Source organism: Rhinolophus ferrumequinum, chromosome 12, assembly GCF_004115265.2.
Source record: "Rhinolophus ferrumequinum isolate MPI-CBG mRhiFer1 chromosome 12, mRhiFer1_v1.p, whole genome shotgun sequence".
In the NCBI taxonomy this organism is placed as follows: domain Eukaryota; kingdom Metazoa; phylum Chordata; class Mammalia; order Chiroptera; family Rhinolophidae; genus Rhinolophus; species Rhinolophus ferrumequinum.
Window position 1 is genome coordinate 37,772,029 of NC_046295.1, and position 24,389 is coordinate 37,796,417.

Sequence of the window (24,389 nt, forward strand, 5' to 3'; positions counted from 1 at the left end):
AACTTAATTGTCAGACCTCATACTAAGTACAACAATAGTGTTTGTTTCTGTTGTAGTTATTATTTTTCTTCATCATCTGCCTTGCCTTCCATTTACTGCATTCAGGCATCTATCCTCATTAGTCAGTTAAAATAACTCTCAGAAAGGTAATATTGCCCTCTTTCCAAATTTCCAAATCCAAGCAATTCTTTTTCTTCCTCATCGTGCAAGAATGAGGCACCAAATCATTGAAACTTTTTATCTAAACTTCCCATCTTCGTCCCTTAAGAGTCATCAACAACTTTAACCTTTGCTCTATTGTATTCTGACTATAAAGCTAGAGTCTCTCTATAGTCTCTGTCTTGTTGTTTTGCACATCTGTCTTGTATTAAACCATCAGTTCTATTAGTGATGTTGTCCAGTACCTACCATGCAGCTTAACATTTCCTAGGTATTCAACAAATGTTGATGAACAAAAGTTTCTTTAAACGTCATTCTCTATAATCCTTCCATTTTTGCTCTACCAGTCCTCCTTTGGCTTTGCAAATGAAAGAAAACATAAAGCTGATGCACAGACCATCACAGCTGGTTGGAACAAATGAATATAATGTTTTGTTACTATTTATAAATGATTTTTAATGATTCGATTTTTTAAATATCTCAATAAATAATGGGCAGAGGAACTATGCTAATATATTTTGGAATACTTGAAAACACATTTAAAACCATCATCTACAAAGATATTTTGCTTCTCAAAACTTAAATCTTTGAATGATTCCTTTGTCACCTAATATATTCATGGCTTTCAAATTAAAGATGAAAGCAAATTAAATTTTAATTCACTATGATCAATGAGGAAAAGCTTGTTGTTACAGTAATTACTAGGAAAAAGATGACATTTCTGAAATGCTTAAACAGTATGGACTATAATCAGAAAAAGACTTTTTTTTTCCTATCAAAAAAATCACAGTAACAAGAGAATACATCTGTATTCCTGAGCGATAAAACTTTGTCACTTGTTTAGTTTTTTAACACAATGAGTGAAAGGCAACAGACAAAAATCAACCTGTCAAGAAATGGTTTATTCAGTAATGGACTAGCACTGCAGGGGATTCGTTCTGCTTTCACCAGGAGGGCCTTTTGTGTAACAGGAACAAACTATTAAGGGTTTAATGACACTGCAATAGCATATTAGACACTGAAAAAGGAAACGAGGATTCTTTTCACCAAGTTGCTGTTGTTTCTACTACAGCCACCAAGGGATCTACCACCCACACAATCCTCAAATGGGCAATGGGTTTGGAGATGAGTTTTTCTGACTTTTGCCCTGCCTTTGACTCAGCTTTTCCTCATTTATGTTAAGATCTTGAAGAACCCAGCTTCAATACCTCTAGATATTAAAGAGTCGGAAGTAACCCACTAGGCCCAAAAGGGACAGGTCAGCCTCAGAAATGGAAACCGGTTTGTTCATGGGACCCTCCTGCTTGCATAGTCTCTCAAACATCTGTGGAAAGGGTGTATTTGGTAAGCAGCTGAATCAGATTGTCTCCTTTACAGGACTGATATTTCTGTATACTCACTGATGTTCCTACACATTCTCAGTTGCACACTTGTCTGCACAAGGTGTGAAGTTGTGTGGTTGGCACCTGCTAATAAGGGTATTTATGGCATTAGTGGAAGCAAGCATGCCATCTGAGGTTGAAAACAACTCAAACTACAACTCCATCAATTCACTCCCTCAAAACTGTTTCTTTTTTTTTCTTCTACACGGAACTGACTTGGAGATTAAATTAAATCTGCAACTACTTGAAAACCAGCCTTTAAATAGTTGTGAGACTAGAGAAAGAATCACCTTTCAAAATTAAAATTACATCCATGCCAGAAGTGAGCATTTGATATTTGTAACACCAGACGGCAATTGCTAAATTACCTTTCAATAGATCTCCATGCATTTCTGTGTGAATAGAAAGGTAATCTTGCCCTTTAAATTAAAACAAATAATAGGAATAACAAGAACACTACTTCAAAGAGGAATTTGAAATCCAGATCATATAGAATGGAGGCAAAGAGGCTTTAAATTACTTTCATGCCTATTAACCAATTCAACAGAGACATTGTATAATATATTAATATCCTGAAATGTAATTTAGTATCCAAATTCAAATATGTAATTTTCATATTAATATAACTATAAAACTGAAATAAAATTCTTTCACAGTTACTATAAAAACACTGTCTTTAGATTTAAATAATAATCTATGACCAACCCTCAGAGAAGAACAAATTCCAAGGAATAAATATGACTAAATCCTACTTCACTCTATCAGAATTTTATGATTTGAGGAGTAATTTGAGTGTTACATATTACTAGATTAAAGCTTGCATTGTCAACAACGAAGCCTAAAAATAAGGGGAGAAAAGAGTGTTTCTTGAATTCCAAAAATGAAAAAAAAAATCTTTTCAAATCATCAAGGATTGATTTGCTAGACACGCCCATGATTGTGGCTCAGAACTTGACAACACATCTTTTAAATGCCACTGTTGGGACTGAAAACAGTGGCCCCTTCCTCCACCTCTTGTACAGGATAGTACTGCTTCTAACAGGTTCCAGAACAGAAGCAAACCCCAGAGAACTGTGGCAGGAATGACACACACTGTCCTATCATGGGCCTACAATACTCTATAAAGAACATCAGGAGACCATTTTCTGAGTAAAAGAGAGTGCCACAGGTATAACTTTTTGATTTCTAATTGTGGTTTTTAAAATCATGAGGCCAGCCCAACCTCTGAGAAATCTCTAAGAGAACCACAACATATTTATTTGGGTAGGAAATCTAATTACCAAGGTTGATTCTAACAGATGTCCCCTCTCTTACACACACATAAAACATCATGACTCAGATCATAAAAGAAAAGTACTTTTGGATGACCAAGAATATGCCAGACCTCTTCTTGCTGGAGAAAAATCTCTCCCATTAGTTATGATTTATGCATGCTTTGCTGTTAGTGAAAATGAAAAATAACGCAAACATTCCCATTGGGGAGAGAGTCATGGACTGTATCGTTCCCTGGGAATAACTTTAATGGGAAGTGATTTCAAGACTCTAACTAAAGCAGAGAAGAGAGTAAGAAGGCCACATTAATAAAACAATTATGTAATCCTTTCACATTCTCAAAAGAAAGAAAAAAGATGTAAGAAAGCTCCCAATTTTTATCAACTAAAGTTTTCCACATTTATCTATTTTGTCTTGAAAGAACAGAATAAAATCCTCATGTGATTTTTATAAGGATGAATGCCACAATATTTCTGAGTACAACACGAATAACATCCAAAGCCATATCACAGAATATCTTATTATTCAGAAGAATAAATAAAAAGCAGCATTAGTCATATTAGGTGCTTTAATCACTTCCTAATCTCTATAGTTTAAGCTATTTTTACATAAAACATAATAAGTTGAAAATAGCACCTGCTCACCTTCAGAGGGAGAAAAAAAATCTTACCCTGAAGATTAAGAACTTGTATAAGCAAAGCTGCTGCAAGCATTATTATTCCCTCTCTCCTGTTTGCATAAATAAGTTGGGTGTCTTTCTTACAAATGAAAATGTTAACAATTAATGGAATCAAATCTTGGTTTAAAAACTCATTATCTTTGTTTTTAAAAATCTGACAATTAAAATCATGGCTTGGAGCACTTATTAGAACAAAATTAGAGCACTGATTTAGAACAAAATCAATATCAAACTTGCCATGCAATGTGAGAATAAGCTCAGGCCTTTGCCATAACTGGTTTTAAACTGAATTACTAATGCTTCAATTAACAAGAACTACAGAGAAAGATAGCACCATCATCACCCTGAGTAAACAAGAGGACAGAGTTACTTTTTCAGATGTCTTCTGGTTGTCATGGTATCCTGTTATGCACACACACACACACACACACACACACACACACACACATTTTTATTCCAGGTAACAAACCTACAAGTTATTTAACCTAACTTGTAGTTATATGAAGATTTTATATGCTCCTGATATAGACTCTACACACACCTGTTGAACAGAATCAAAGAAGTGGTATAAGAAGTTACTCAGAATAATACTTAGACTTTCTATTAAAAAGGGAATAAAATTAATTCTTAGTGCACATAATAGATAGAAACCAGAAGCCATTAATTTTATATATTCTACATAATTTATTTCAGGAAAAACTATCTTCAGAATAATAATATCTTTTTCAAATATTTTCAAGTCTACATTTCTAAACAGATAATATTTCAATGTCTGAAATAAAATTAATTGCATTTTAAGTGTACTATAGCCATATTTAAATAAAAAACTTATCCACAAAACACACCAAATATTATAGGAAAATATTTCAAATTTAATAACATTGTTTTGCTAGTAGTTTTTGTGCACAAGCAAACAAAATAAACACACCATAAATTTTAATGTGTTTGTATTTCATTCTGTTGAAGTAATGTTTTAAACGTCCTGTTTTTCAGGGGTTAATTTTTATCCTTCAATGACAACCCCTCAAAAACATTATTCATGCTATGAAATACAATGCTTATGTAGCATCCTGTCTTTTAATCAATTCAGTTTCTCTTCACCATGCAATATCTGCTGTCAACTCCTCTGTATGTAAAACATAAGCGCACACACACACACACACACACACACACACACACACATGCTGGTGTCCTTAATAATGTTTTGGAGATTAAAAGTGATATATCCTTCTTCCCTATGAGCAACAGGAGGGTTCTGCACTCTCTTCTAGAACAGAGTTCTCTTCCTCTAGGTGGAAGGAAAACAGATAATATTTAAATAATAAAAATGCAAATGCAGCTAAAGTTTTTATCAACTGTACTTCTCTACACACATACGATGCCCATATCGTTTTCACTTGAGTGTTTCTATTACCCTAATTAGGCGCTGAGGAGGAGCTGATACATGCGAAAACTGTTTTCTGAACACTGTATATGTTAACAGTGGGATTATAAGCACCTGGCATGTTTTTGCCATTCTCTGCATGCAAATGATATTCTGCAAATAATTAAACGCACCCATTAACATAGTGGGGGTGTAGGATGGAAAAGAGCAACTGTTAAAAGAGTAAAAATCTGGCATGCCCTTCCTATTCCTCCCTAATTCAACGGATGCAGAGTACCTCCGAAGGCGCTGCACAGGCAGAACCCCGGGACGTATATATGAGTCACAGCGATACACTTGACATCGTACACGCTCTGTTAATTGCAAAACTCTAATGATCTGACAGTGAGCCCCTCGCCTCTAGAACATGTTTTTCATTTTTGCAGACACACCAGAGACGTCAGAAGACTCTCCGTGACTGAAGAAAAGGAAGTCATTCCTTCATCCCCCTCCTCACAGCTCCCACTTTCTTGCATTAGAACCGGTTCCACAAGTTCCCTGGCAGGAGCACCTATGGAGGCAAGTTCAGCACCATGGAAAGGGCTCGACTCGCGTGCGGAGGGAGAAAAGGAGGCAGAAAGGGAAGGAGAGACCCCCAAGGGCTCTCTCGGCCACTCACCGGCGTCTGCTGCGACGGGAGCCCCGAACGCTTGGTGGACCCCTGCTTGGAACTTAACCTTTTCCACGACTCGGCAAACCTGCCCCGGCTGGCGCTCCGGCTGCGCCTGCGGCTCTCCGCGCTGTCCTCGCGGTCGGAGCAGCCCCGCTCCATTTCCGCCGCATCCCTCCACTTCTTCCCCATGCTAAGTTCGCTTCTCTTGCCCGGGCAACACCCCGGCGCCCAGCGCTCTCTCTCTCCCTCCTCTCGCCGCCGGGTCTCACTCCAGCCCGCGCGCCGATCGCAGTTGGCGCCGCCTTGGGCTCGGCAGGCTCCAGCTGGAGCCCCGCGCTCCGTTACCGCCGCCGCCACCAGGCTGCGCTTGCGCCGGCGATTGGCTAAACTGTGGGCTGGGGCTGCGAGCGCCACCTGCGCTCCAGCCAGCTTCCTTTTGCGCCCCAAATTGCTCTCACGCCGCAGCCGCCGCCTTCCCTGGAGGGCGCGCGGCCCACACTTGGGGCTATTAATGAGCCTCTGGATAGCTACCTCCAGTCACTCCACCCCAACCAGGCCCCCAGGCCTGGTGACCAACCTCACCCCACCTGGAGCTGCAGGTGCAAGCCTGGGTTACCCACATTGGGTGGGTGGAGACTCCATTTGACTTGGAGACAAACAGGAAGCGTGCAACTTTGTCCTCCTTCCTTTCTGATTCTTCCCTTTCTCCTCTTTGCAGCAACAACTGCCTCCTAAGTATCCTTGCTGAGAGTAGAGCTCCATCTCCTTGCCAGACGTTATGCTAATTCCTTCTCAGTCTTGCCCAGACTAGCCCACTGGTTCTGAAACTTGGCCGTACATCAGAATTACCCAAATATGTTGTTGTTGTTGTTGTTGTTGTTGTTGTTGTTGTTGTTGTTCATGCTTATATTCCTCAGAGTCTAATTTAATTGGATGGGCTGTGGCCTGGGAATCGGGTTATTAAAATCTCCCCAGGTGATTCTTGTATCTCTCACCGCAATTCAGCACCTTCAAGGACCTGTACTATGGGGACAGGGCAGAGGAGGGTCCTTGCAAGGGAAGAGGAGGTTAATATTTCTTAGTCAACTCGTTTTTCTCCCCAGGATAGGACTGGGATATTCAGTTTACCCTTTCATTCCCGGGGCAAGGGTGGTACAGCACCTAAGCAATGAGGATGATACCTGAGCTCCTGTGTGTTGTATGTATGTTTTTTGACACCGCCACCTCCGCCTAGTTTCACGTGTTTGCCTTCTGCTCTTTAGAAGGAACGCTGGCCGCCCTCATATGTTTTGTGTCAGTTATTTTCCCGGACCGAGCGGTCCTCCTCTTCAAGAATGTCCTTGATCAGAGGAGAGAGGGCTGTAGGGGGCATCACACATTTACAAAAGCTGAAAAAATGACCTTAGTCATTATTAGAGGGAAGGAGGCCTAAAATTGCTCATGGTTGAAAGGGCTGTCTGGTTGCTTATCTGTTGCAATGGCAACAGATGTGTTTCATTTCTTTCTGAAATAGAGCATTCTCCCTCCTATTTGAATAATGTCAGGTCCTCCCAGGAGGAAAAGGTGAAAAGGGATTAAGAGGAAAGGAGAGAGGGTGGAAAATGCTGTAGGAAAATTGGTGTTGTGGTGCTAGTTGTGAAAAATCATAATCTGAGTTGTCAGTGGTCAGTCTGATTAAGCAGGGGTTCTGGAACTGACTAGGTTACGGAAATGAAATACAGAACTCTAAAATCCCACAGCTGTGTACCTGTGTGTAGTGCTACATTAATATTAATCCTGTCATTTTAAGCAAGGGGACTCACAGAGCATACTTCCTACCTTTTAAACAACCCTCTGTGTCCAGAAATCACACACTCATATTAAACAAAATGAGACTCTAAACAATGTTTGTAGCACACAATGCCATTTAATGAGAAAACCACAGGCTCCACTTTGCAGTTTCTCACTTCCTATCTAAGTTCATGGATTTGAAATTATTACTGGCATTTCATGGAAGTATAATAATTCAGTCCAGATTCCTCCCCCTCACAAACATAAATCAAAATGATTATGCATAGTTTACAAATTAGACGGGTATGAGAACTAAATATCAATTGGGAAAGAGTAAAAGTCAGCAAATTATGACTTACAGTAAATATTTATCTTTTCCTTTACTTGTCAACAAAGGGGAATATAGGGGGAAACTCCCTAGGCGATGAAAAGCTAACCTGGATGCCTTGAAAGTTCACTCTTTAGGTATAATGACAAAATCCCTGAAAAGGAACTAAGTGGGGCTTTCACATATAATCCAAGTGTGCTCACCTCGCAGAGCCCTGAAACCGTGGTTCGCCTGCATCATTAAGGGGAAAATAACCCTGCTATCACGGATGTCTGTCAAGAACCGTGGTATCAGCACATCCATTAGCACTCACAGCAACTGATGAGATTTTTACACATACTTAGAAAAATTTAATGATGAGTAGTGATTGCATATGTCATTTTCTTTTCTTTTCTTTTTTTTTTTTTTTTTTGGCTCGTTTGGTCTAAAAATGAACTTCGGATTGCCCTTATCTTACAGTAGTATTTTTAAAGCCTTGTTTGAAGATGATCTCTGCATTTCTTTTTTGCACTTAACACGTACCAAAAATGTCTGGGAACTGTACAAGAGGCTAAATTAGATGTGATTACAGGCAAGCAGAAAATTGACCCTTTCCTCTTCTGATGTTCATTTGCGCTCTCCAAATTTCCTAATAGTCAGGAACTGGAAAAGTAGATTGAAAGTCTATCATGTTTTTTACAAAATTAGCAGAGAATGACAGCATCAAAGCTAAGAAGACATTTAAAATCACCAGCATTGAAATTCTGGAATCAGGGTTGAAAGCCATTCCCAAAGCAACTTAACTTTATTGGTAAGAGTCACTGTAATTACAAAGGTAAATATTAACATGTTAAAAAAGCAAATGGGAAATATAACATAAACCTTTTTTTCTCTGTGGTTTCTAGGCATTAAAGAATGTGAATATTACTAGATCAAGATTAAGGCAAAAATTACTTATATTGTTAAATAATAGATATTCTATATAAAATGAAAACATAAATATATAAATCTTTATGTATGAATCAATCAAAATATAATGTTATGAAATGTTCTAAAAAGTAAACTTTAAGTAGTATACCAAAAAAATTCTCAAGAAAATGTCAAATGCCCGCAGTGCTCTATTAGCCCTAGGAAACCCATGAAAGTTACATGGTCCTACTAGTCTGTTGAGTATGTCAGGAGTCTATAATCAGAATACACTCTCTCCAAACCCCATTTGCTCTACATCACATGGCCTGTAAGAGAGTTAATAAGAAATACATTTTCCTTTGGTTATTTCCAGTATGTGTAAACCCCCAGGCACACTCTGGGACTAACTAGATCAAGCAAAGTATGAGAGGATTGGGTAAACAGAGAAAGTGATAAAAACTACAAAGGTATGTGTGATCTAAAAACTCTCCTCAAAAAATAAGAATGTGAATGGTATTTCATCAATTTCACCACCCTCAATTATTCACGCTTTTAACCTCTCTGAAATCAGGATGCTTTTTATAATAGATGGCATCTTAGATTGAGTTTAATACAAATCACAGAGTCTCAGAGTGAGATAGAGCTCTTTGGAGGTCTGATCTTAGCACCCCAACATGCTTTCATTCACCCTCAACCTAAGCATTCATTCTTCAGCATTACATTATCTTCTTTTTCCTAAGCAGAACATTTCATTGTTCCATAGTTTTAAGCATTAGGAAGCCTATCCTTGTACACTAAAAATTAAAACCCATGCCTTGTACGCTTATTTTAAATTCTGGAATCACATTCATTTAACCTATGTTCTCTTTTTCATGATAGTCATCAAGTAATTGAAGCTGGCCTTTACAAGTCCCCTAAAATTTCTCTGAAGCTAAACAACCTCTCGTTCCTTGTGTTACGCACATCCTTACACCACGGAGGAGCAAAGTCAGAATCAGCACTCTCACATATTAAAAGAAATGTGAAAATGGTGAGTGTGAAGTGAATTGGGGGCCAACTGCTTTGTGAATTCATAAAAAGCTTAATCACTATGACTAGACTCACGGTGAGGTGGGATTAGTCAATACCTATGAAACAGGAGACAGGATGTAGAATTTGTTTTTAGTGATGATTAGATTCCCTGCAGTAAACATGAGGGCTGAGTCTTACACAAGCCACACAAGCATAAGAACTGAAATAATTATTCTTATAACTCAAACAAAAAATCTCCCAAAGCCCACGAATATTAATCAAGAAAAGGAGAGTTAGGGTTATCCTGGTTTACGTAAATTGGCCATCTATATGGATGAAATTCTCTGGGTGATAGCTTCCTGAAAAATTATTCTCCTTCTCAGTGAAACATGATCTCATATCTTCCCTGAAATAACCTGCTGACAAGCCTTCCCGGTTACACACCTCATCAAGTCCTCCCTACAGAAGTCATTGCAGGTCAGAGAATCTAGCTTCATATCTACACTGTTCGTTTCCTTCCTCCCTCTCTCCCTTCCTCCATCCCTTCCTTCCTTCTTTTCTCCCTCCTCTCTTTTTCCTTCCTCCCTCCCTCCCTAATGTGCACGCCCTCTGTTTCTCTCTTGCCTTCCTTCTCTCTCTCTCTCTCTCTCTCTCTCTCTCTCACTCTCTCTCCTCTCTCTTTCTTTCTCTCTCTCTCATCCTCTCTTTCCCTCCCTCCCTACCTTCTTTTCTTCTTATTTTTAATTTTTCTGTAAACCATTCCCTCAACATAGAATAAATAAAATCCTCCAATTTCCCTAGCGTTCTACTCTTCAAACACTATTATGATTTATAGGATTTTTTAGTATACACCCTCTGTGTTTTTCATTGATGCATTGGTATGAATTTATATGTACATTAACAATTTTCCCTCTTCCTAAATCTACAGATATTTTCTAAAATTTTATTTCAAAATTAAGAGAAAATTACTAAAGTAAATGTTATAAAATTATAAAGATAATAATAGAACTGAAAATAATATAACCATTAAAACTGAGGAAAGAAGGGAGAGAAAACAGAAAAGAGAAGAGAGGGAAGAAAGTGAACTATATTCCCACCCACTATAATGTCTGAAATAGATGAATAAAGAAATACTGATAAAACACTCCCATCAGAATGGCTAAACTTCTGCAGAAAGAAAATTTAAACAGACAGAAAATACCAATGGTTGCCAAGGATGTGAAGCAGCTGGAACTCACAAACCAATGGTGGGAGTATATTGGTACAACCATTTTGGAAAACTATTTGGCACTATCTACTAAAGCTGATGATATGCATACTGAGACCCTGCAATGCTACTCCATGATATATACCCAACAGAAACGCATGCATAGGGCCATTAAAATACTGCCAGAATATTTTTAGCAGGACTATTTGTGAAAGTTCCAAACCAAACTATACAAAGGTCCATCAACATCAAAATGGATAAATAAATTATGGTGTATTGAGACAATGGAATTCTATACAGCAATGAGAATGAAAGATCCACTATTACACGCAAATGTAATGTCGCAAAAACATTAATATGGTATACACAAAACAACTGGAGAAAAAAAAAGAAACAGTAGTAAAAACACAGAAGTTGGGTTGTACCAGATTGCTCTGCAGTTATCGTTAAGATCTCTCTCTATTTTTAAAGGAAAAAAAACTGGAAATTAGATCCGACATGATAGATGTGGTTTATGTAAAAGATAAATCAGAGGTTCAATTACTCCTAACATATTCAAAGAAAAGACTTTATTCTGACATCAACAAAATAGAAAATAAACATAATGTGTTTTAGGTTAAAATAAGATGTTTGAACTTAACCAACTTTTACACTGGTAGAAGATTCAGCTATCCCCAGAAGGAACTTCTTTGGTTAACAACCAAAGAAATAGGTTGCTACCCACCAAAAAGGACTAAATTTTTCTTCATTTGTGTTTCTGACATCATAGATACCTGAACGTCCACCTTTACAATTTCACTACATTCACTTCACTAAAAATGCAACTCTTTCCGCAATGAGTAATTCTTTAACTTTTATCATTCATTACCCCCTTCCCATTATCAGGATTTTTTAGATGTGTAGCAGGAACACTAGGAGATTGGAAGAGAAGAATATAGAACACAGATGTGTCAAGGAGAGGTTCAGAACTCAAGACCGGGAAGTTTCTACATGTAAACTGTTATTTCCTTCCTGCTCTTGAGTTTGAACACTAGAATCAAAGGCAATCGTTTGTGCTAAAGTCCAATTATTTCTGTTTGTCCAGTAAAAATGTCAGAAAAACATAAAAGTCATCTTGGAAACAAACACACAGTTTTAGTCATTAAGCGAAGTCATTACTTTTTCTCCTTTTTAAAGAAAGTATGAATTTCTCAAAGTGTCACACACTTTGGTCAAGAAAACTATTCAGTAGTAGGTAATAAACAGTTAGGTCCCACACTTCGACACATTAGTTTTCTAAATGTAAGTGCACTAAATGCCCTTATAAAACTAACATTGTAAACTGTTTGAGCAATTTGTGCAATTTTGCCCCCTTTGTGCTAAAAGACAAATAGTAGTGTCATCCGATCCTCTACAAAACAGAGAAAAAGGGAACATGGAGTGACCATGCAAAACTCCCAAATTTCTAAGACTCACACTTACTATTCATCCTAGAAAAGTGTGAGTTTGTACCTGAGCATATTAATCAGCATCCTGCTAAACATTTTTCACTGCTCAAAACAGAAGAAATTTGTGCAGTTTTTTCTTTCTAAAGTACAAAGGCAAACGAAGTGAAAGCAATTCGTTAAACAAGAAGTAGCAACTTAGTTACCTTTTCATCTTTCATATACTTTCAAAATTAATTTCCTTCACTTCATGCAAAATCACTGGAGCTTGAAAAGAGTCTGAAGGCAGAGGATCAGTGAACTAACTAAAATTCTCAAATGCTTAACACGTCTCCTTTGACTTCCACGAAAGAAACAGAGCCAACAATATGCTAAAAATGAGACAAGCTATTGTCATTAACACGATGTATTCCATGGAAATTATCTTTGCCTGATGAATGGGGTCTTGAGATATTCAGTAGAGATTTCAATGCCAACCATGACACTTGGGATTAAAAGATGGTTTTTATTAAGTTAGGTTCTAAAGGAAATAGGTTGTACTAGATTATCTAGAGTCATGTCAATTATTTAGTTGAAAAGAATGCTGATCTGATTGGCTGTAATATATGTTCTACTCTAAGACAATAAAGGAGTTTAGCGAAGTTGTATGTCCAGATTGGTGTCATGGAAACAAAACTCATCAGGGTGTTGAAAGTTTAAGAAGATACAAAGCAATAACAAGCTGGTTAAAATAAAAACTTAACCAAAATGAGGAAGATAAATGGAAAGTCCTCCTAAACTGTTCTTCTCTAAAAGGCTTTATAAATAAATGTTTCTTTTATCCAAAGGTGAAAAATTAAGTAATTTTTAAGATTCCTATCAGCACAATGCCTGAGTATTTGTAGGTTGGTTAGTCAGCTTCACTTCTTATTTTCTATTACTGTGTTTCCCAGAAAATAAGAAGTAGTGGGAAAATCAGCTCTAATGCATCTTTTAGAGCAAAAATTAAGATCCAGTCTTATCTTATATTAATTTTTGCTCCAAAAAAATGCATTAGAGCTGACTGTCTGGCTAGGTCTTATTTTTGGGGAAACACGGTAATACTTTGCCATGGAGCCATGGAAACACGTGGAGTGGTCCTATTCATTACGCCCATCACACCCATTGATAAAGATCTGTTGGGTGCTACACAGTTCACCTGTGTGAACAACTTTGCAAGTTGGTGGAAAGTTTCTATCTAGCCAGCTCTGCAACAGGCTAGGGTTTGGCCAGCGGGGTTTCAAATGTTACGAATATCTGTAATTGTTTAAAAATGTTCTCAGAATCTTAACTTCTTGACTGTCTATGATGAAACTTAACTTGAAGACAATGGGTAACATAAAAATGCTATGTATCTGTCATGACCACATTCTTTTCAAATTGCTTTATGATGCAAAGTAAACACACTGATCAAGATTGTGGTAGTAATTTTAGTTCTAAATATCACCAATTTATTCACATAGTATTAATGAGTGTTCCTGGCAGTCCAAGGGACATGCTGGAAAAAAAACCAAAAGAGAAAGAAAAACAGTGAAAGTATGAAAGGAAGAATAGAATACAAGAGAGTAAAAACTAATCACAGTGGTTATTAAAATGGTTAACATTTATTAAGCACTTACTATGTGTCAGGCATTATCTCTCTACATGGATTAATTTGCTTAATTCTCACAATAACCCCATTTTACAAATGAGGAGACTGAGACAAACAAGCTAAATATTGCTTAAAGTTATATAGCAAGAAAACAGCAGACCCTACACTTGAACACAGGGTGTGTAGCTCCTGAGTTCAGGCACTTTGCCATTATGTCATTATATGGAAGGAAGCAGACAGAAGGAGAAAATAAAATATCTGCCTAATATGAACTCCTTCCTTTGTGCCAAGCACATGCTAAGTGTCCTGAATGAGATCGCTAATCTCAGATACTCTGTGAAGTAGAAAATATTATTCTCGTTATGCAGTTGAGAAAAACAGAGACTCACACAAGGTAATAATATGACCCATAACTTTTAAGTTGCAGCACTGAGATTAACCTCCAGTCAGCCTGACCTATCCATAGTGATAATAACAATAACAAACAACTAATATTTATTATTTACTATGGAACCAGATCCAATGCTGAGCACATATTTATCTCAATTTATTCTCTCATCTGTACTGAAGAGTAAGAAACTGCAGTTTAGAGGCCCTAATCCACTTTCCCAGGACACACAGGTAGTAGTAACTGACAGAGCCCCTGTTACAAGTCTAGTGTGTCTGACTCTTAAGCCTAGGGTCATAAGCACAGCACTTTTAGTGTATTCAACCATTTTAACTATTATACTGCTAATTTAGTTCAATTTAAAAAGACATAACTGTTGCTATTAAAATAATGGATTGTCATTGTTGGTTCAGGAATTAAAGTCAGGGAGAATGGTTATGAGACTCTGTTTTCTTGGGTACTCTCTTAACAATATTATATCCCTCACAGGGGATTTGTGAAAATCCAATGAATTAATATAAGAAAAGCATTTTGCTCAGTGCTGGCACATTCTTAGTTCCCTTCCCTTCCTCTAAGGATAAGTGCCTTCTAGTGGTTATGGAATAATTATTTCATTTTTCTGTATATCTGTAATATGTTGAGTTGCACAGTCTAGGCCATCACTATCCAATAGAAATATAATCCCAAATCTTACATGTAATATTCAAATTTTCTAGTATTCACAGGTGAAATTAATTTTAATATTTTTTGCTTAACTCAATATATCCAAAATAATATTATTATAACATGGAATCAATATAAAATTAATAATGAGATATTTTACATTTTTGTACTAAGCCTTTGAAATCTAGTGTGTATTTTACATTCACAGCATGACTCAATTTAGATTAACCCTGTTTTAGTGTTTGATGGCCACAAATGGCTAGTGGCTAGTTTACTGAACAACACCGTTCTAGATAAATACATCACCATAAAATATCATCTCGATCACTGGGATTCACTTCCAATACACCAACTAAAAACATCCAAGTAAGACCTTTAATCACGGTGGTAGTGGGGGTGGGGGCAGTTAATGTTCAAAAACCTTGTAGAAAGCTATAGTCCTCTCCCCAGAAGAGAAACTGACTGTACATACTTCCAGACATTTGCACACAATTTCAGGAGGTCCATGACCCCAGGCTAAAGAAAGGACTCTAAGTGATTTTTTTGACAGATGATACAAGATGCAAGAATCATCTCTAGAGAGTAATGAAGGAGGAATTTGCCTCCATCCTGTGAGGTCATCCTGGCTTTGCACAATGTCATTTGGGACGGGGCAGCAGTCACAGCCTTCTGGCTTGGAGCTCATTCTTATGCCCAGTTGGCTGTGTGGTTTTTATCCAGTGTGGCCAACTTTAAAGATTCTTACCATAAAGTTATACGGCCTAGAAGGTTTGTTGAGACAGAAATCATAAGGAGGCTCATGAGAACTGGGGACTTTAGTGCCTAATATGTTACATCAAGCCAAGTGGACCAACAACAGGTATTGAATTCTTCTGTATTTCCTAAGGAGTCATTATCTCCTTATCAGCGTCCTCTGAAACCATGAAGAAGTCCGTCTTTTTTTTTTTTTTTTTAATTCGAGGCACAAGAGCCTAGGTCTGAGGTTTAACCTTAAAACATTCTAAACTCTCCCCTAAATGTCAGCAGTATTCATAAATGGCCTAGACTTATTTAATTAGGCATCCAAATGTTTGTTTGGCTCAGCACATGCTTTATGTAAGAAAGAGTTACCGAATCTGAGTGTTACTTTGGACGCGTGGTCTCATTCTCCCTTGTCATTTATAACATGATTGGGTCTCACTCACCCAGTTTCAGAATAAAATAACTCAAAATCCATATTTTATGTTTCTGCTTATCTTTTTAAAAAGACAAGTACACAGTGTATTATTTAATTCTATTTGTCAAACTAGCTATCAAATATTTACTTATTCTACACAGTGTATTATTTAATTCTATTTGTCAAACTAGCTATCAAATATTTACTTATTCTTTCTTAGTAACATCTGCTCTCCATCAATTTCATATTAATTTGACAGAGTAAATGATTATTTCTAAGTGTGGAGGCACCTTTGAGACTTTTACTGTTTACAAAGGACTCTGTACTAAGTGTGGCAGGGCATTTTTCAGAGACTTAATGAGAACATAACTCAGGCACAATGTTTATAACCTTGGGGAGAAAAGGAAAAGTATTTAAGCCACGCAATCTATTCCTTTATATTTTAGTTAATTACAACCTGTGTTTGTGTGTCAGAGAGAAAGAGAGAGATTTCCTTTTCTATTTGTAGTATTTGCAAGTAGCCCCCAAACTAGAGTCTTTGGCTTTCTTAAAAAATTATAAAATCTTTTTGAAATGCCAATGATTTCCTTCACTATTTCCCTTCATTATTTTTTTCCAGATGCATTTAATTCTCTTTAACCTAGAATGTTTCCTGGTGATACGAGTTTACAGCTGAACTTTTATGAAGAACTCTAAAAACAGGATCAGTGATCTCCACAAAAGAGAGTCTTTGTTGTTAGAAAGAATTACGTGTGTGTGTGTGTGTGTGTGTGTGTGTATGTGTGTTTTCAACCCCAAAAGTAAACAACGCATGATACATACCATTCGAAATTTTGATTAAGGGTGGTATCTCAGACATCACACTCCACTCACATCCCACCCACCTCTCATCTCTTAAAGGCTTGTTATGTTTTAAGCCAAACAATGCAATTTGAGAACTGATGAGAAAGACCCATGGGAAGCCAGAGACAAAGAAGGCCCCAGAATCCTGACTCTTCAGATGCATTCTAGGGTTTTACCAGAATAGACCTACCACTTTGGACCCTCCTTTAAGTCCAGCCTAAGAAATCATGAGAACTTTACGTTCTGTTTTCTTTGAGTCCCTTGCTGTCTGGACTCTCACACTTGGGGATACTCCAGAATTTGCCCTGTATTTGGAGAATGTGGTGACTTGTGGGTTATACATGCTGATAGATTAGAGGAGACTGACAAGCTCATCCCTGACTATTCCTGGCTCCATGGTCCCATGACATCAATCCTGCTCTGTTGCCCAGTGCTGTTCTCTAGATGATAAAATAGTGTACCACTTCTTCTCACAGCAGACATGCCATATGGTACTCAGTACTTCTCTCCTAAACAAAATGCCTAGAATTATAAAGCTTTCCTCCTAGCTGAAAAGATAATGGAGGGTAGCTTTTGCATTTGTAAATATATGTACATATATAAAATGACAATTCCTGTTGACAAGTGTGTATTTATAATGGTCTCTCTTTTTTCTAATCTCTTCAATTCAGAAAGTTGCTGGGGAAAGTACTCCCGCCATGAGAATAACACTAAGTGGTCTGACACTACAGTTGATCAAGTTTTCCCTTGTAAGCTTCCCTTTCAGAAATGACAAACAGTCCCTAGGTGATCTTCTCCTTGACTACCACATTGTTTTCAAGAAACAACAGGCTTTTACTTATAGTTAAATCTTGGACTCAAGAGAGGCAAGAATAGTTTGACCTTTAGATCAGTATTGTCTTTGAAAAGAAAATGAAATGCTTTATCTAAGCCAGAAAAAAAAAAAAAGATTAAGCCTGAAGAGCAAGATTTGGGGGTCAGACAGATCTGAGTTCAAACTCTAGCCTTCATACTTACGATGTGATTTGGGGCAAACATCTTCAATTTTTTTGCTGACGCACAGCGTCCTTGCTGTATCGCATGGTATAGTATAGGCATAAAAACATCTATCTAATAGTAATTATAAAGCACAGAGTATGATACTTATCAGGTAAAAAGTAGCTAAATGATACGTGCTATATGCCAGTTTTACAATAACTGCTTATTATAGGTGTATTATTTTCACTGTTTTATACATATTTTTATTATTATTTGGAACTGACTCAATCATTTCTTTGGTATTCTTCTTTTCTGTTTCATAATCAAACAAACCAACAAACTCTTTCCCCTTAAAAAGATTTCCTTTATTTTAACAAGAAATGTATTTGCTTTTTTATTTGTGGCCTGAAATATTCATAGAATTGGAATATATAAGATCTAAAGCCTCTTTTTCTAAGTTAATGAGTCAAAATACAATAGCAACCATAGTAACTTGGTAGTCACAAAACTGCTCTCAGCACCCTGCTTCTATAGAGGGGTTTTCAATGGTACTACTTGTATCACAACACTGTAGTTGCAAATACAAAGTGAAGGAAATCATACAGATCAGAGCTACATCAAGCATGCATATCTACCATTAAAACTAAATGAAAAGACAGCTAGAACTTTAAAGAAAAGTAACCACGGAGATCTAAAATATCAAAGAGGTATAACATTAAATATAAAGTTTAGGAGATAGAAGAAAAGCATTACAATGTTTGTCACAATCTTAACAGTGTTACAAGGAAGAAAATCAGTAACATTTAAGGTTTTAGATTAATGGATTTAGGTAGAAGTTAAAATAACATATTTTGAAGAGCTCTTGCAACATTGTACATTAGAAAACTTCAAGCTACATTAGAAAATTTCAAGCAGCGATCTAGCAAAATCACTCACTCTATCAACTTTGTAGAGCTTTTTCTCTGGCTTGCAGGTCAGAACTGCAGGCCATGAGAGGTGCCCTGCAATAATACATATGTGAAGTTAGGGAAAGGAGTGCTCTGATTACCGGAGGGACCCAAGCTCTACCCAATAAAACCTGCAGCTTCCCACTTCAGGAAAGAAAAGAATGAGATGGAATCATATTGCTATCATTAAAATATTTATAAATGTTCATATGCCCTAGAGTTATTGACTCATCTACTTTTTATTTTTAACACTAAAATCTCACTGGCTGGGGCAAGTTTATCTTTGCTAAGCTTCATGCAAAATTCGGTTAAATTTTAGTATTCTGGGGCACTTCCATTATTTTGTTCAGCAGAGATTTCTGAACTGAGCTTATTTTGTTTAGCCATGATTTCAATTTAAGATCTTAGCCCACAAATGATGGGTTTATGCTATACTTGAACACAGGAGAAGCTTCATGTAAACTAAAGGACAATACAAAAGAATAACCTTTCTGTGACTTCTTCCAACAAACAAAACTAGTCCAAGTGAAAACTATGTTTTTTAAACATACTTCTAGTCAGAGGAGATACCTCTTGTCATTAAAACATGTCACGAATAATAACTGCTCTCAACCCTTATTGACTGTGATATATAAATAATATCAAATAAAGTTAATTAAAATATCTAACACTTATAGAGCAGTTATTGTGTGCCAGATGCTCTTCCAAGTGTCACCTCTATTAGCTCATTTAAGCCTCACAACAACCCTGTGATGAAGGTACAAATATTATCTCCATAATACAGAAAAGTCAACTAAGGTATGAGAGGACAAGTCATTTGCCTTTGATCATACATCAAGTACACAGCAGGGCTAGGGTTTTAACCCCAAGCCATCTGACTCGAGACCTCACTTGAAGCCATTACCCCACATTTCCTTTCTATTTGTTTCTCACTGCTTGAAAGTGGTATTTAGAAAGTATACTTAGGTATACTTAGGAAGTATATGTTACGGAGATTAAGAAATAGGTAGCAAATAGCTCAAGAAGCCCAAATTATGACTTCCATGAGAGGAAGGACCGTCTCCATTTTGGTCATCACTATGTCCTCATCACGTACTAAAATATCAACGCCACTTGGAAATAGTAACATAGTAGAAATTCTCCTGGTGGGACCAAGCCGACCCATATTAAGAAAGATCTGAGAATTCTTTTACTATGAAACTGGAATTTCTGCTGAACCTGAGCTTTCCTTTGAGGAAACCCAAGGTCTTATCTACCTAAGACTTTTAGGCATTCAGAAGTCTCCTAATAAAGCAAGAGTTTGAAAACGCTCAGGCAAGTGTGAACCAAAATCCACGTATAGTCATGTGTTGCTTAACAAGAAGGACATGGTCTGAGAAATGGGTTGTTACGCAATTTTGTCATCGTGCAAACGTCCTAAAGGGTACTTATAGAAGCCCAGGTGGTCTAGCCTACTGCACACCGAGGCTTTGTGGATGGATAGACAATTTCTCCTAGGCTACCAACCTGTACAGCATGTCACTGTACTGAATACTGTGGACAACTGTAACACAATGGTATTCATGTATCTAAACATTTCTAAACATAGAAAAAGCACAGTAATAATGTGGTAGAAAAGATAAAAAACTAGTCCACCCATATAGGGCACTTACTGTGAATGGAGCTTGAAGGACTGGCAGTTGCTCTGAGTCAGTGAGCGAGGCGTGAGTGAATGTGTGCAGCACCGTACACTACTGTAGATGTTACAAACGCTGTACACTCAGGCAACACTAAATTTATTAAAAAATATATTCTTTCCTTCTTCGATAAAAATTAACCTTAGCTTACTGTAACTTTTTTACTTTATAAACTTTTTATGTTTTTAATTTCTTTGCTTTGTGTAATAACACAGCTTAAAACACAAACACAGTGTACAGCTATACGAAATACTTTTTCTTAATGTCCTTATTCTATAAGCTTCTTTTCTATTTATAATGTGTTTGTACGTTTTAAACTTTTTTATTAAAAACTAAGAAACAAACACACACAGTAGCCCAGGCCTACACAGGGTCATCAATATCACTGTCTTCCGCCTCCACGTCTTGTCCCACTGGAAGGTCTTCAGGGGAATAACATGCATGGAGCTGTCATCTCCTATGATAACACTGCCTTCTGGAATCCCTCCTCAAGGATCTGTCCGAGGCCCTGCCTGAGGAGTTGTCCTCTTTTCAGATATATGTACATGGTAGTTAACTTGGTTTGTTTCTTTTTTTTTTTCCATCACAGATTTGCTTGCCAGCAGGTAATGCACCAGGAACATTCCTCTCTATTACAAAAAACCTTTCAGTGTTGGCGTTCGTGTTTTCAAATTTTTTTTTGAGGTTTTTTTTTTTTTTTTTAATTTATTGGGGTGACAATTGTCAGCAAAACTACATAGATTTCAGGTGTGCAATTCTGTATCACATCATCCATAAATCACACTGTGTGTTCACCACCCAGAGTCAGCTCCCCTTCCATCACCATATATTTGATCCCCCTTACCCTCATCCCCCACCCCCAAACCCCCTTACCTTCTGGTAACCACCAAATTACGTTCCCCAGATTAATTTTCAAACCCGTGGCCATCCTGTGGTCACCAACTGCCCTCCAATCCCCTCACCCTCCCCCCCACCCCCCACCCCTCCCGCCCATCTAGCAACCCTCAGTTTTTCCTCTTTGTCTCCAAAACTGTTTCTGATTAGTTCATTCACTTATTCTTTTCTTTAGAATCCGCAAATAAGTGAGATCATATGGTACTTGAAGGAATTCGTTGAGGTCTGCGAAAGCTTCTGCTAAATGCTTCACTGTGAATGTTCTTGAAGTTTCTTCTTTTTTGTTCTCTTGCTAGTTCCTTTTGTCTTGTCTCTTCTTCAGCTATGCATTCCTGTTCCGGCTCCAAGAACCCCTCATTTGTCAGTTCCTCAGCAACTACCTCTAGGAGCTCCTCCGTGTCATTCTCATTCACACTGAGGTTCAAGGGTTTGCCATCTCATTCACAGCCTTGGTGATTGTGGCATCTTTGCACTACATTTCCTGCCATCCTCCTGAGACTCTATTTAAAAATAAACGGTTTTCTCGTGAAGCTGTGGAAATGCGTGCTCAAGCAGAGAGAAAGATGGCTCAAAAAGAAAAGGAGAAACTCTTTTCTTAAGTGAAAACAAACAGAGAAATGGCCCAGAAAGCCAAGGAAAGAAGAGCTGGGATCAAAACCCATGTGAAAAAAGAGGGTGGGGAGGTACGTGAGGGGATGAAATCCGGCATGCCAGGCGAAAAGAGAGACAGCATGACCGGAATCTTTCCAGGGCAGCTCCTGATAAGAGGTCGCAACTATAGAGAAATGAAAATCAAGATATCAGTGAGGTGATTGCTCTTGGACTGCCCAATCCTCGGACTTCCAATGAAGTTCAGTATGATCAGAGGCACTTCAACCAATCCAAGGGTATGGACAGTGGTTTTGCAGGTGGAGAAGATGAAATGTACAATGTTTATGGTCAAGCCTGGAGAGGTGGTAAAGATATGGCCCAGAATATTTACAGGCCCAATAAAAATCTGGACAGGGGCATGTATGGTGATGACCTAAAAGCTAGAATAAAGACCAACACATTTGTTCCCAATAAGGAATTTTCTGGTTCAGATTGTAGGTAAAAAGATCAGGAAGGACCAGTTCAGTTTGAGGAAGATCGTTTTGGTTTGGATAAGTTTTTGGAAGAAGCACGGTGGCTCTAAAAGACCCTCAGATAGCAGCCACCCCAAGGAACATGAGCACGAAGGCAAGAAGAGGAGGAAGGAGTAGACATTTCCCTCTTCAAAGTGAATGGACTATCATCCACAACCCTAATGATGCAGGTCCTGTGGGGGAACACTTTCTAAATGGCCAGGATAAAAACCAAATCTGGGTGTCAGACCCCAGTGCTACTTTTTCTTATGAAAGAAAAGGGGATACGTATCATTCTACTTTGAATTATGTCTTTATTTTAAAGAGTGGGTTGTGTTTGTGCTTCTCCCACCTTTTGGCATTTATAGAACAGACTACCCCACACATGAAATTAGGACCACTTCCTTTTGTGTGATCTTAGTACTTTGGGGTTAAGACTTTGTGTAAGAATGACTGCTTATGAATGAAGAAGTTATCCCAAACACAATGAGAAGGGTGTTCACATACTGGAACTGCCCTGCCAAGCGATGTTTTCCCCTACTGTGTTCTGTTTTAATTTGGAGTGGGGAGCGTAAGCTCTTGCTTGGTGCAACTATTTGTTTCAAATAAAAACATCAGACCAAAAAAAAAAAATGGTTAAAATTCTTATCACCTTCTAGCTAAACAATTTAACTGGTATTTTGTGAAAAAAAAATGTTTTATTCTTCTAACGTGGTTATCCTCAATAATAGCACAAAATTTACTGATGCTAATTACACCAAAAAAATGCGTATTGAAGATAGTCAATATGTAAGGCATGCTGCTACACCTGAAAATAAACACTGAGCTTGTTACTCCATTTGGGAAAAAAAAGGGAGGGTTTTCTTGTTCATAGTAGCTTTAAAATCCTTATTCGTACTTTATCAATATATAGTACTTACTCTTAAGTTTTATTTTAATGAAAATAATCGTTTTATGTTAGGTGAAGAATGGAAAAGCCATATTAATTTTTTACACTTCAAAATTTCTGCTATTCATTGTACTCAAAAATGCCATCACTGACGGTGATCATTATCTTTAGAACAAATTGGAGAAGATGTGACAAATGCACAGTTTAAAATAATGTTTGGCATTTGCATATGGTTTCTCTTTTTACTTCCCTGATCAATTTTAGCCCTATGAGAATGGGCAGGCAGAGAGTCTTAACAGGTATAAATATACATATTCACCCTGCTCATACATGCTGATGATTTTGTCAGTCTTTAATGGAGAAAATCCCCCCAGTTCTTGATTTCTCTTATCCAGCACAATGGTGGTGATGGCAGTAGAGCTCGTGAATGGTAATGACGTTGCTCTAGTTATTTGTATACGGTTCGACTGCTTTATCTGCTGTTTGGTTGTGGCCTAACCCAGGATGCCGTTATCAAGCATCGTAAGTAATGCTTTGGGAAACTCTGCCCACCAGTTGGATTTCTAGACAAACTTTCCAGCTAGCAACTGAACACTACATAAGGTCTATCCCCCAGCCACCCCCCTCCCTTCGCCCCAGGGCTGATGGAGAACGGGCCGTGAGTCACACAGGCAGTTGGTGGGGAGGTGGCGGCAGCTCTACCCACCGACGATCGTTTTTTAAAATAACTGAGGGCTCTTATTATACCTTCAGCCCACCATTTCCTTGCCTCCACTGTAGCCGAGCCCGTGTGGTGGGGTGCACGTCGTCAGTTTTGGGTTTTTTCTGTTTTCGTTTTTAAAATTTGTGTTAGCTGGATTATTTTCAGTATTCTGATATTGAAGGGTGGAGGGAGAATGCGCAGGATAATTGGCTCAAGTTCTTTCTCTCTCTAGTAAATGCCAGGGCCCATGCATTGTGCTAGTTTCTGTGTCGAATAATCCTGAAACGTATCATCATATTCTGCTAGATGAAGGGGTAGTACAACAAATATTGCTTACATTCTGCTGAGGTTACGTTCCAAGATCTAGCTGCAAACACTCTTGGC

The 24,389-nt window shown here is 37.8% G+C and overlaps 1 protein-coding gene across 7 annotated transcripts in view; it reads right to left on the reverse strand.

The window, feature by feature from the left end:
- Positions 1-24,389, reverse strand: part of TRPM3 (transient receptor potential cation channel subfamily M member 3) — an 817,113-nt gene that overhangs the window by 724,819 nt on the left and 67,905 nt on the right. For 3 of the 7 annotated variants that reach the window (XM_033122321.1, XM_033122315.1, XM_033122320.1), the window contains exon 1: positions 5,535-5,717. The exons of 1 other annotated variant lie outside the window; for it this stretch is intronic. In XM_033122321.1, coding sequence (XP_032978212.1) covers positions 5,535-5,717 — 183 coding nt within the window. Of the gene's footprint in view, positions 1-5,534; positions 5,853-24,389 lie in introns of those variants that run through there. 3 more of the 7 variants (XM_033122314.1, XM_033122311.1, XM_033122313.1) reach the window with 3 other exon arrangements.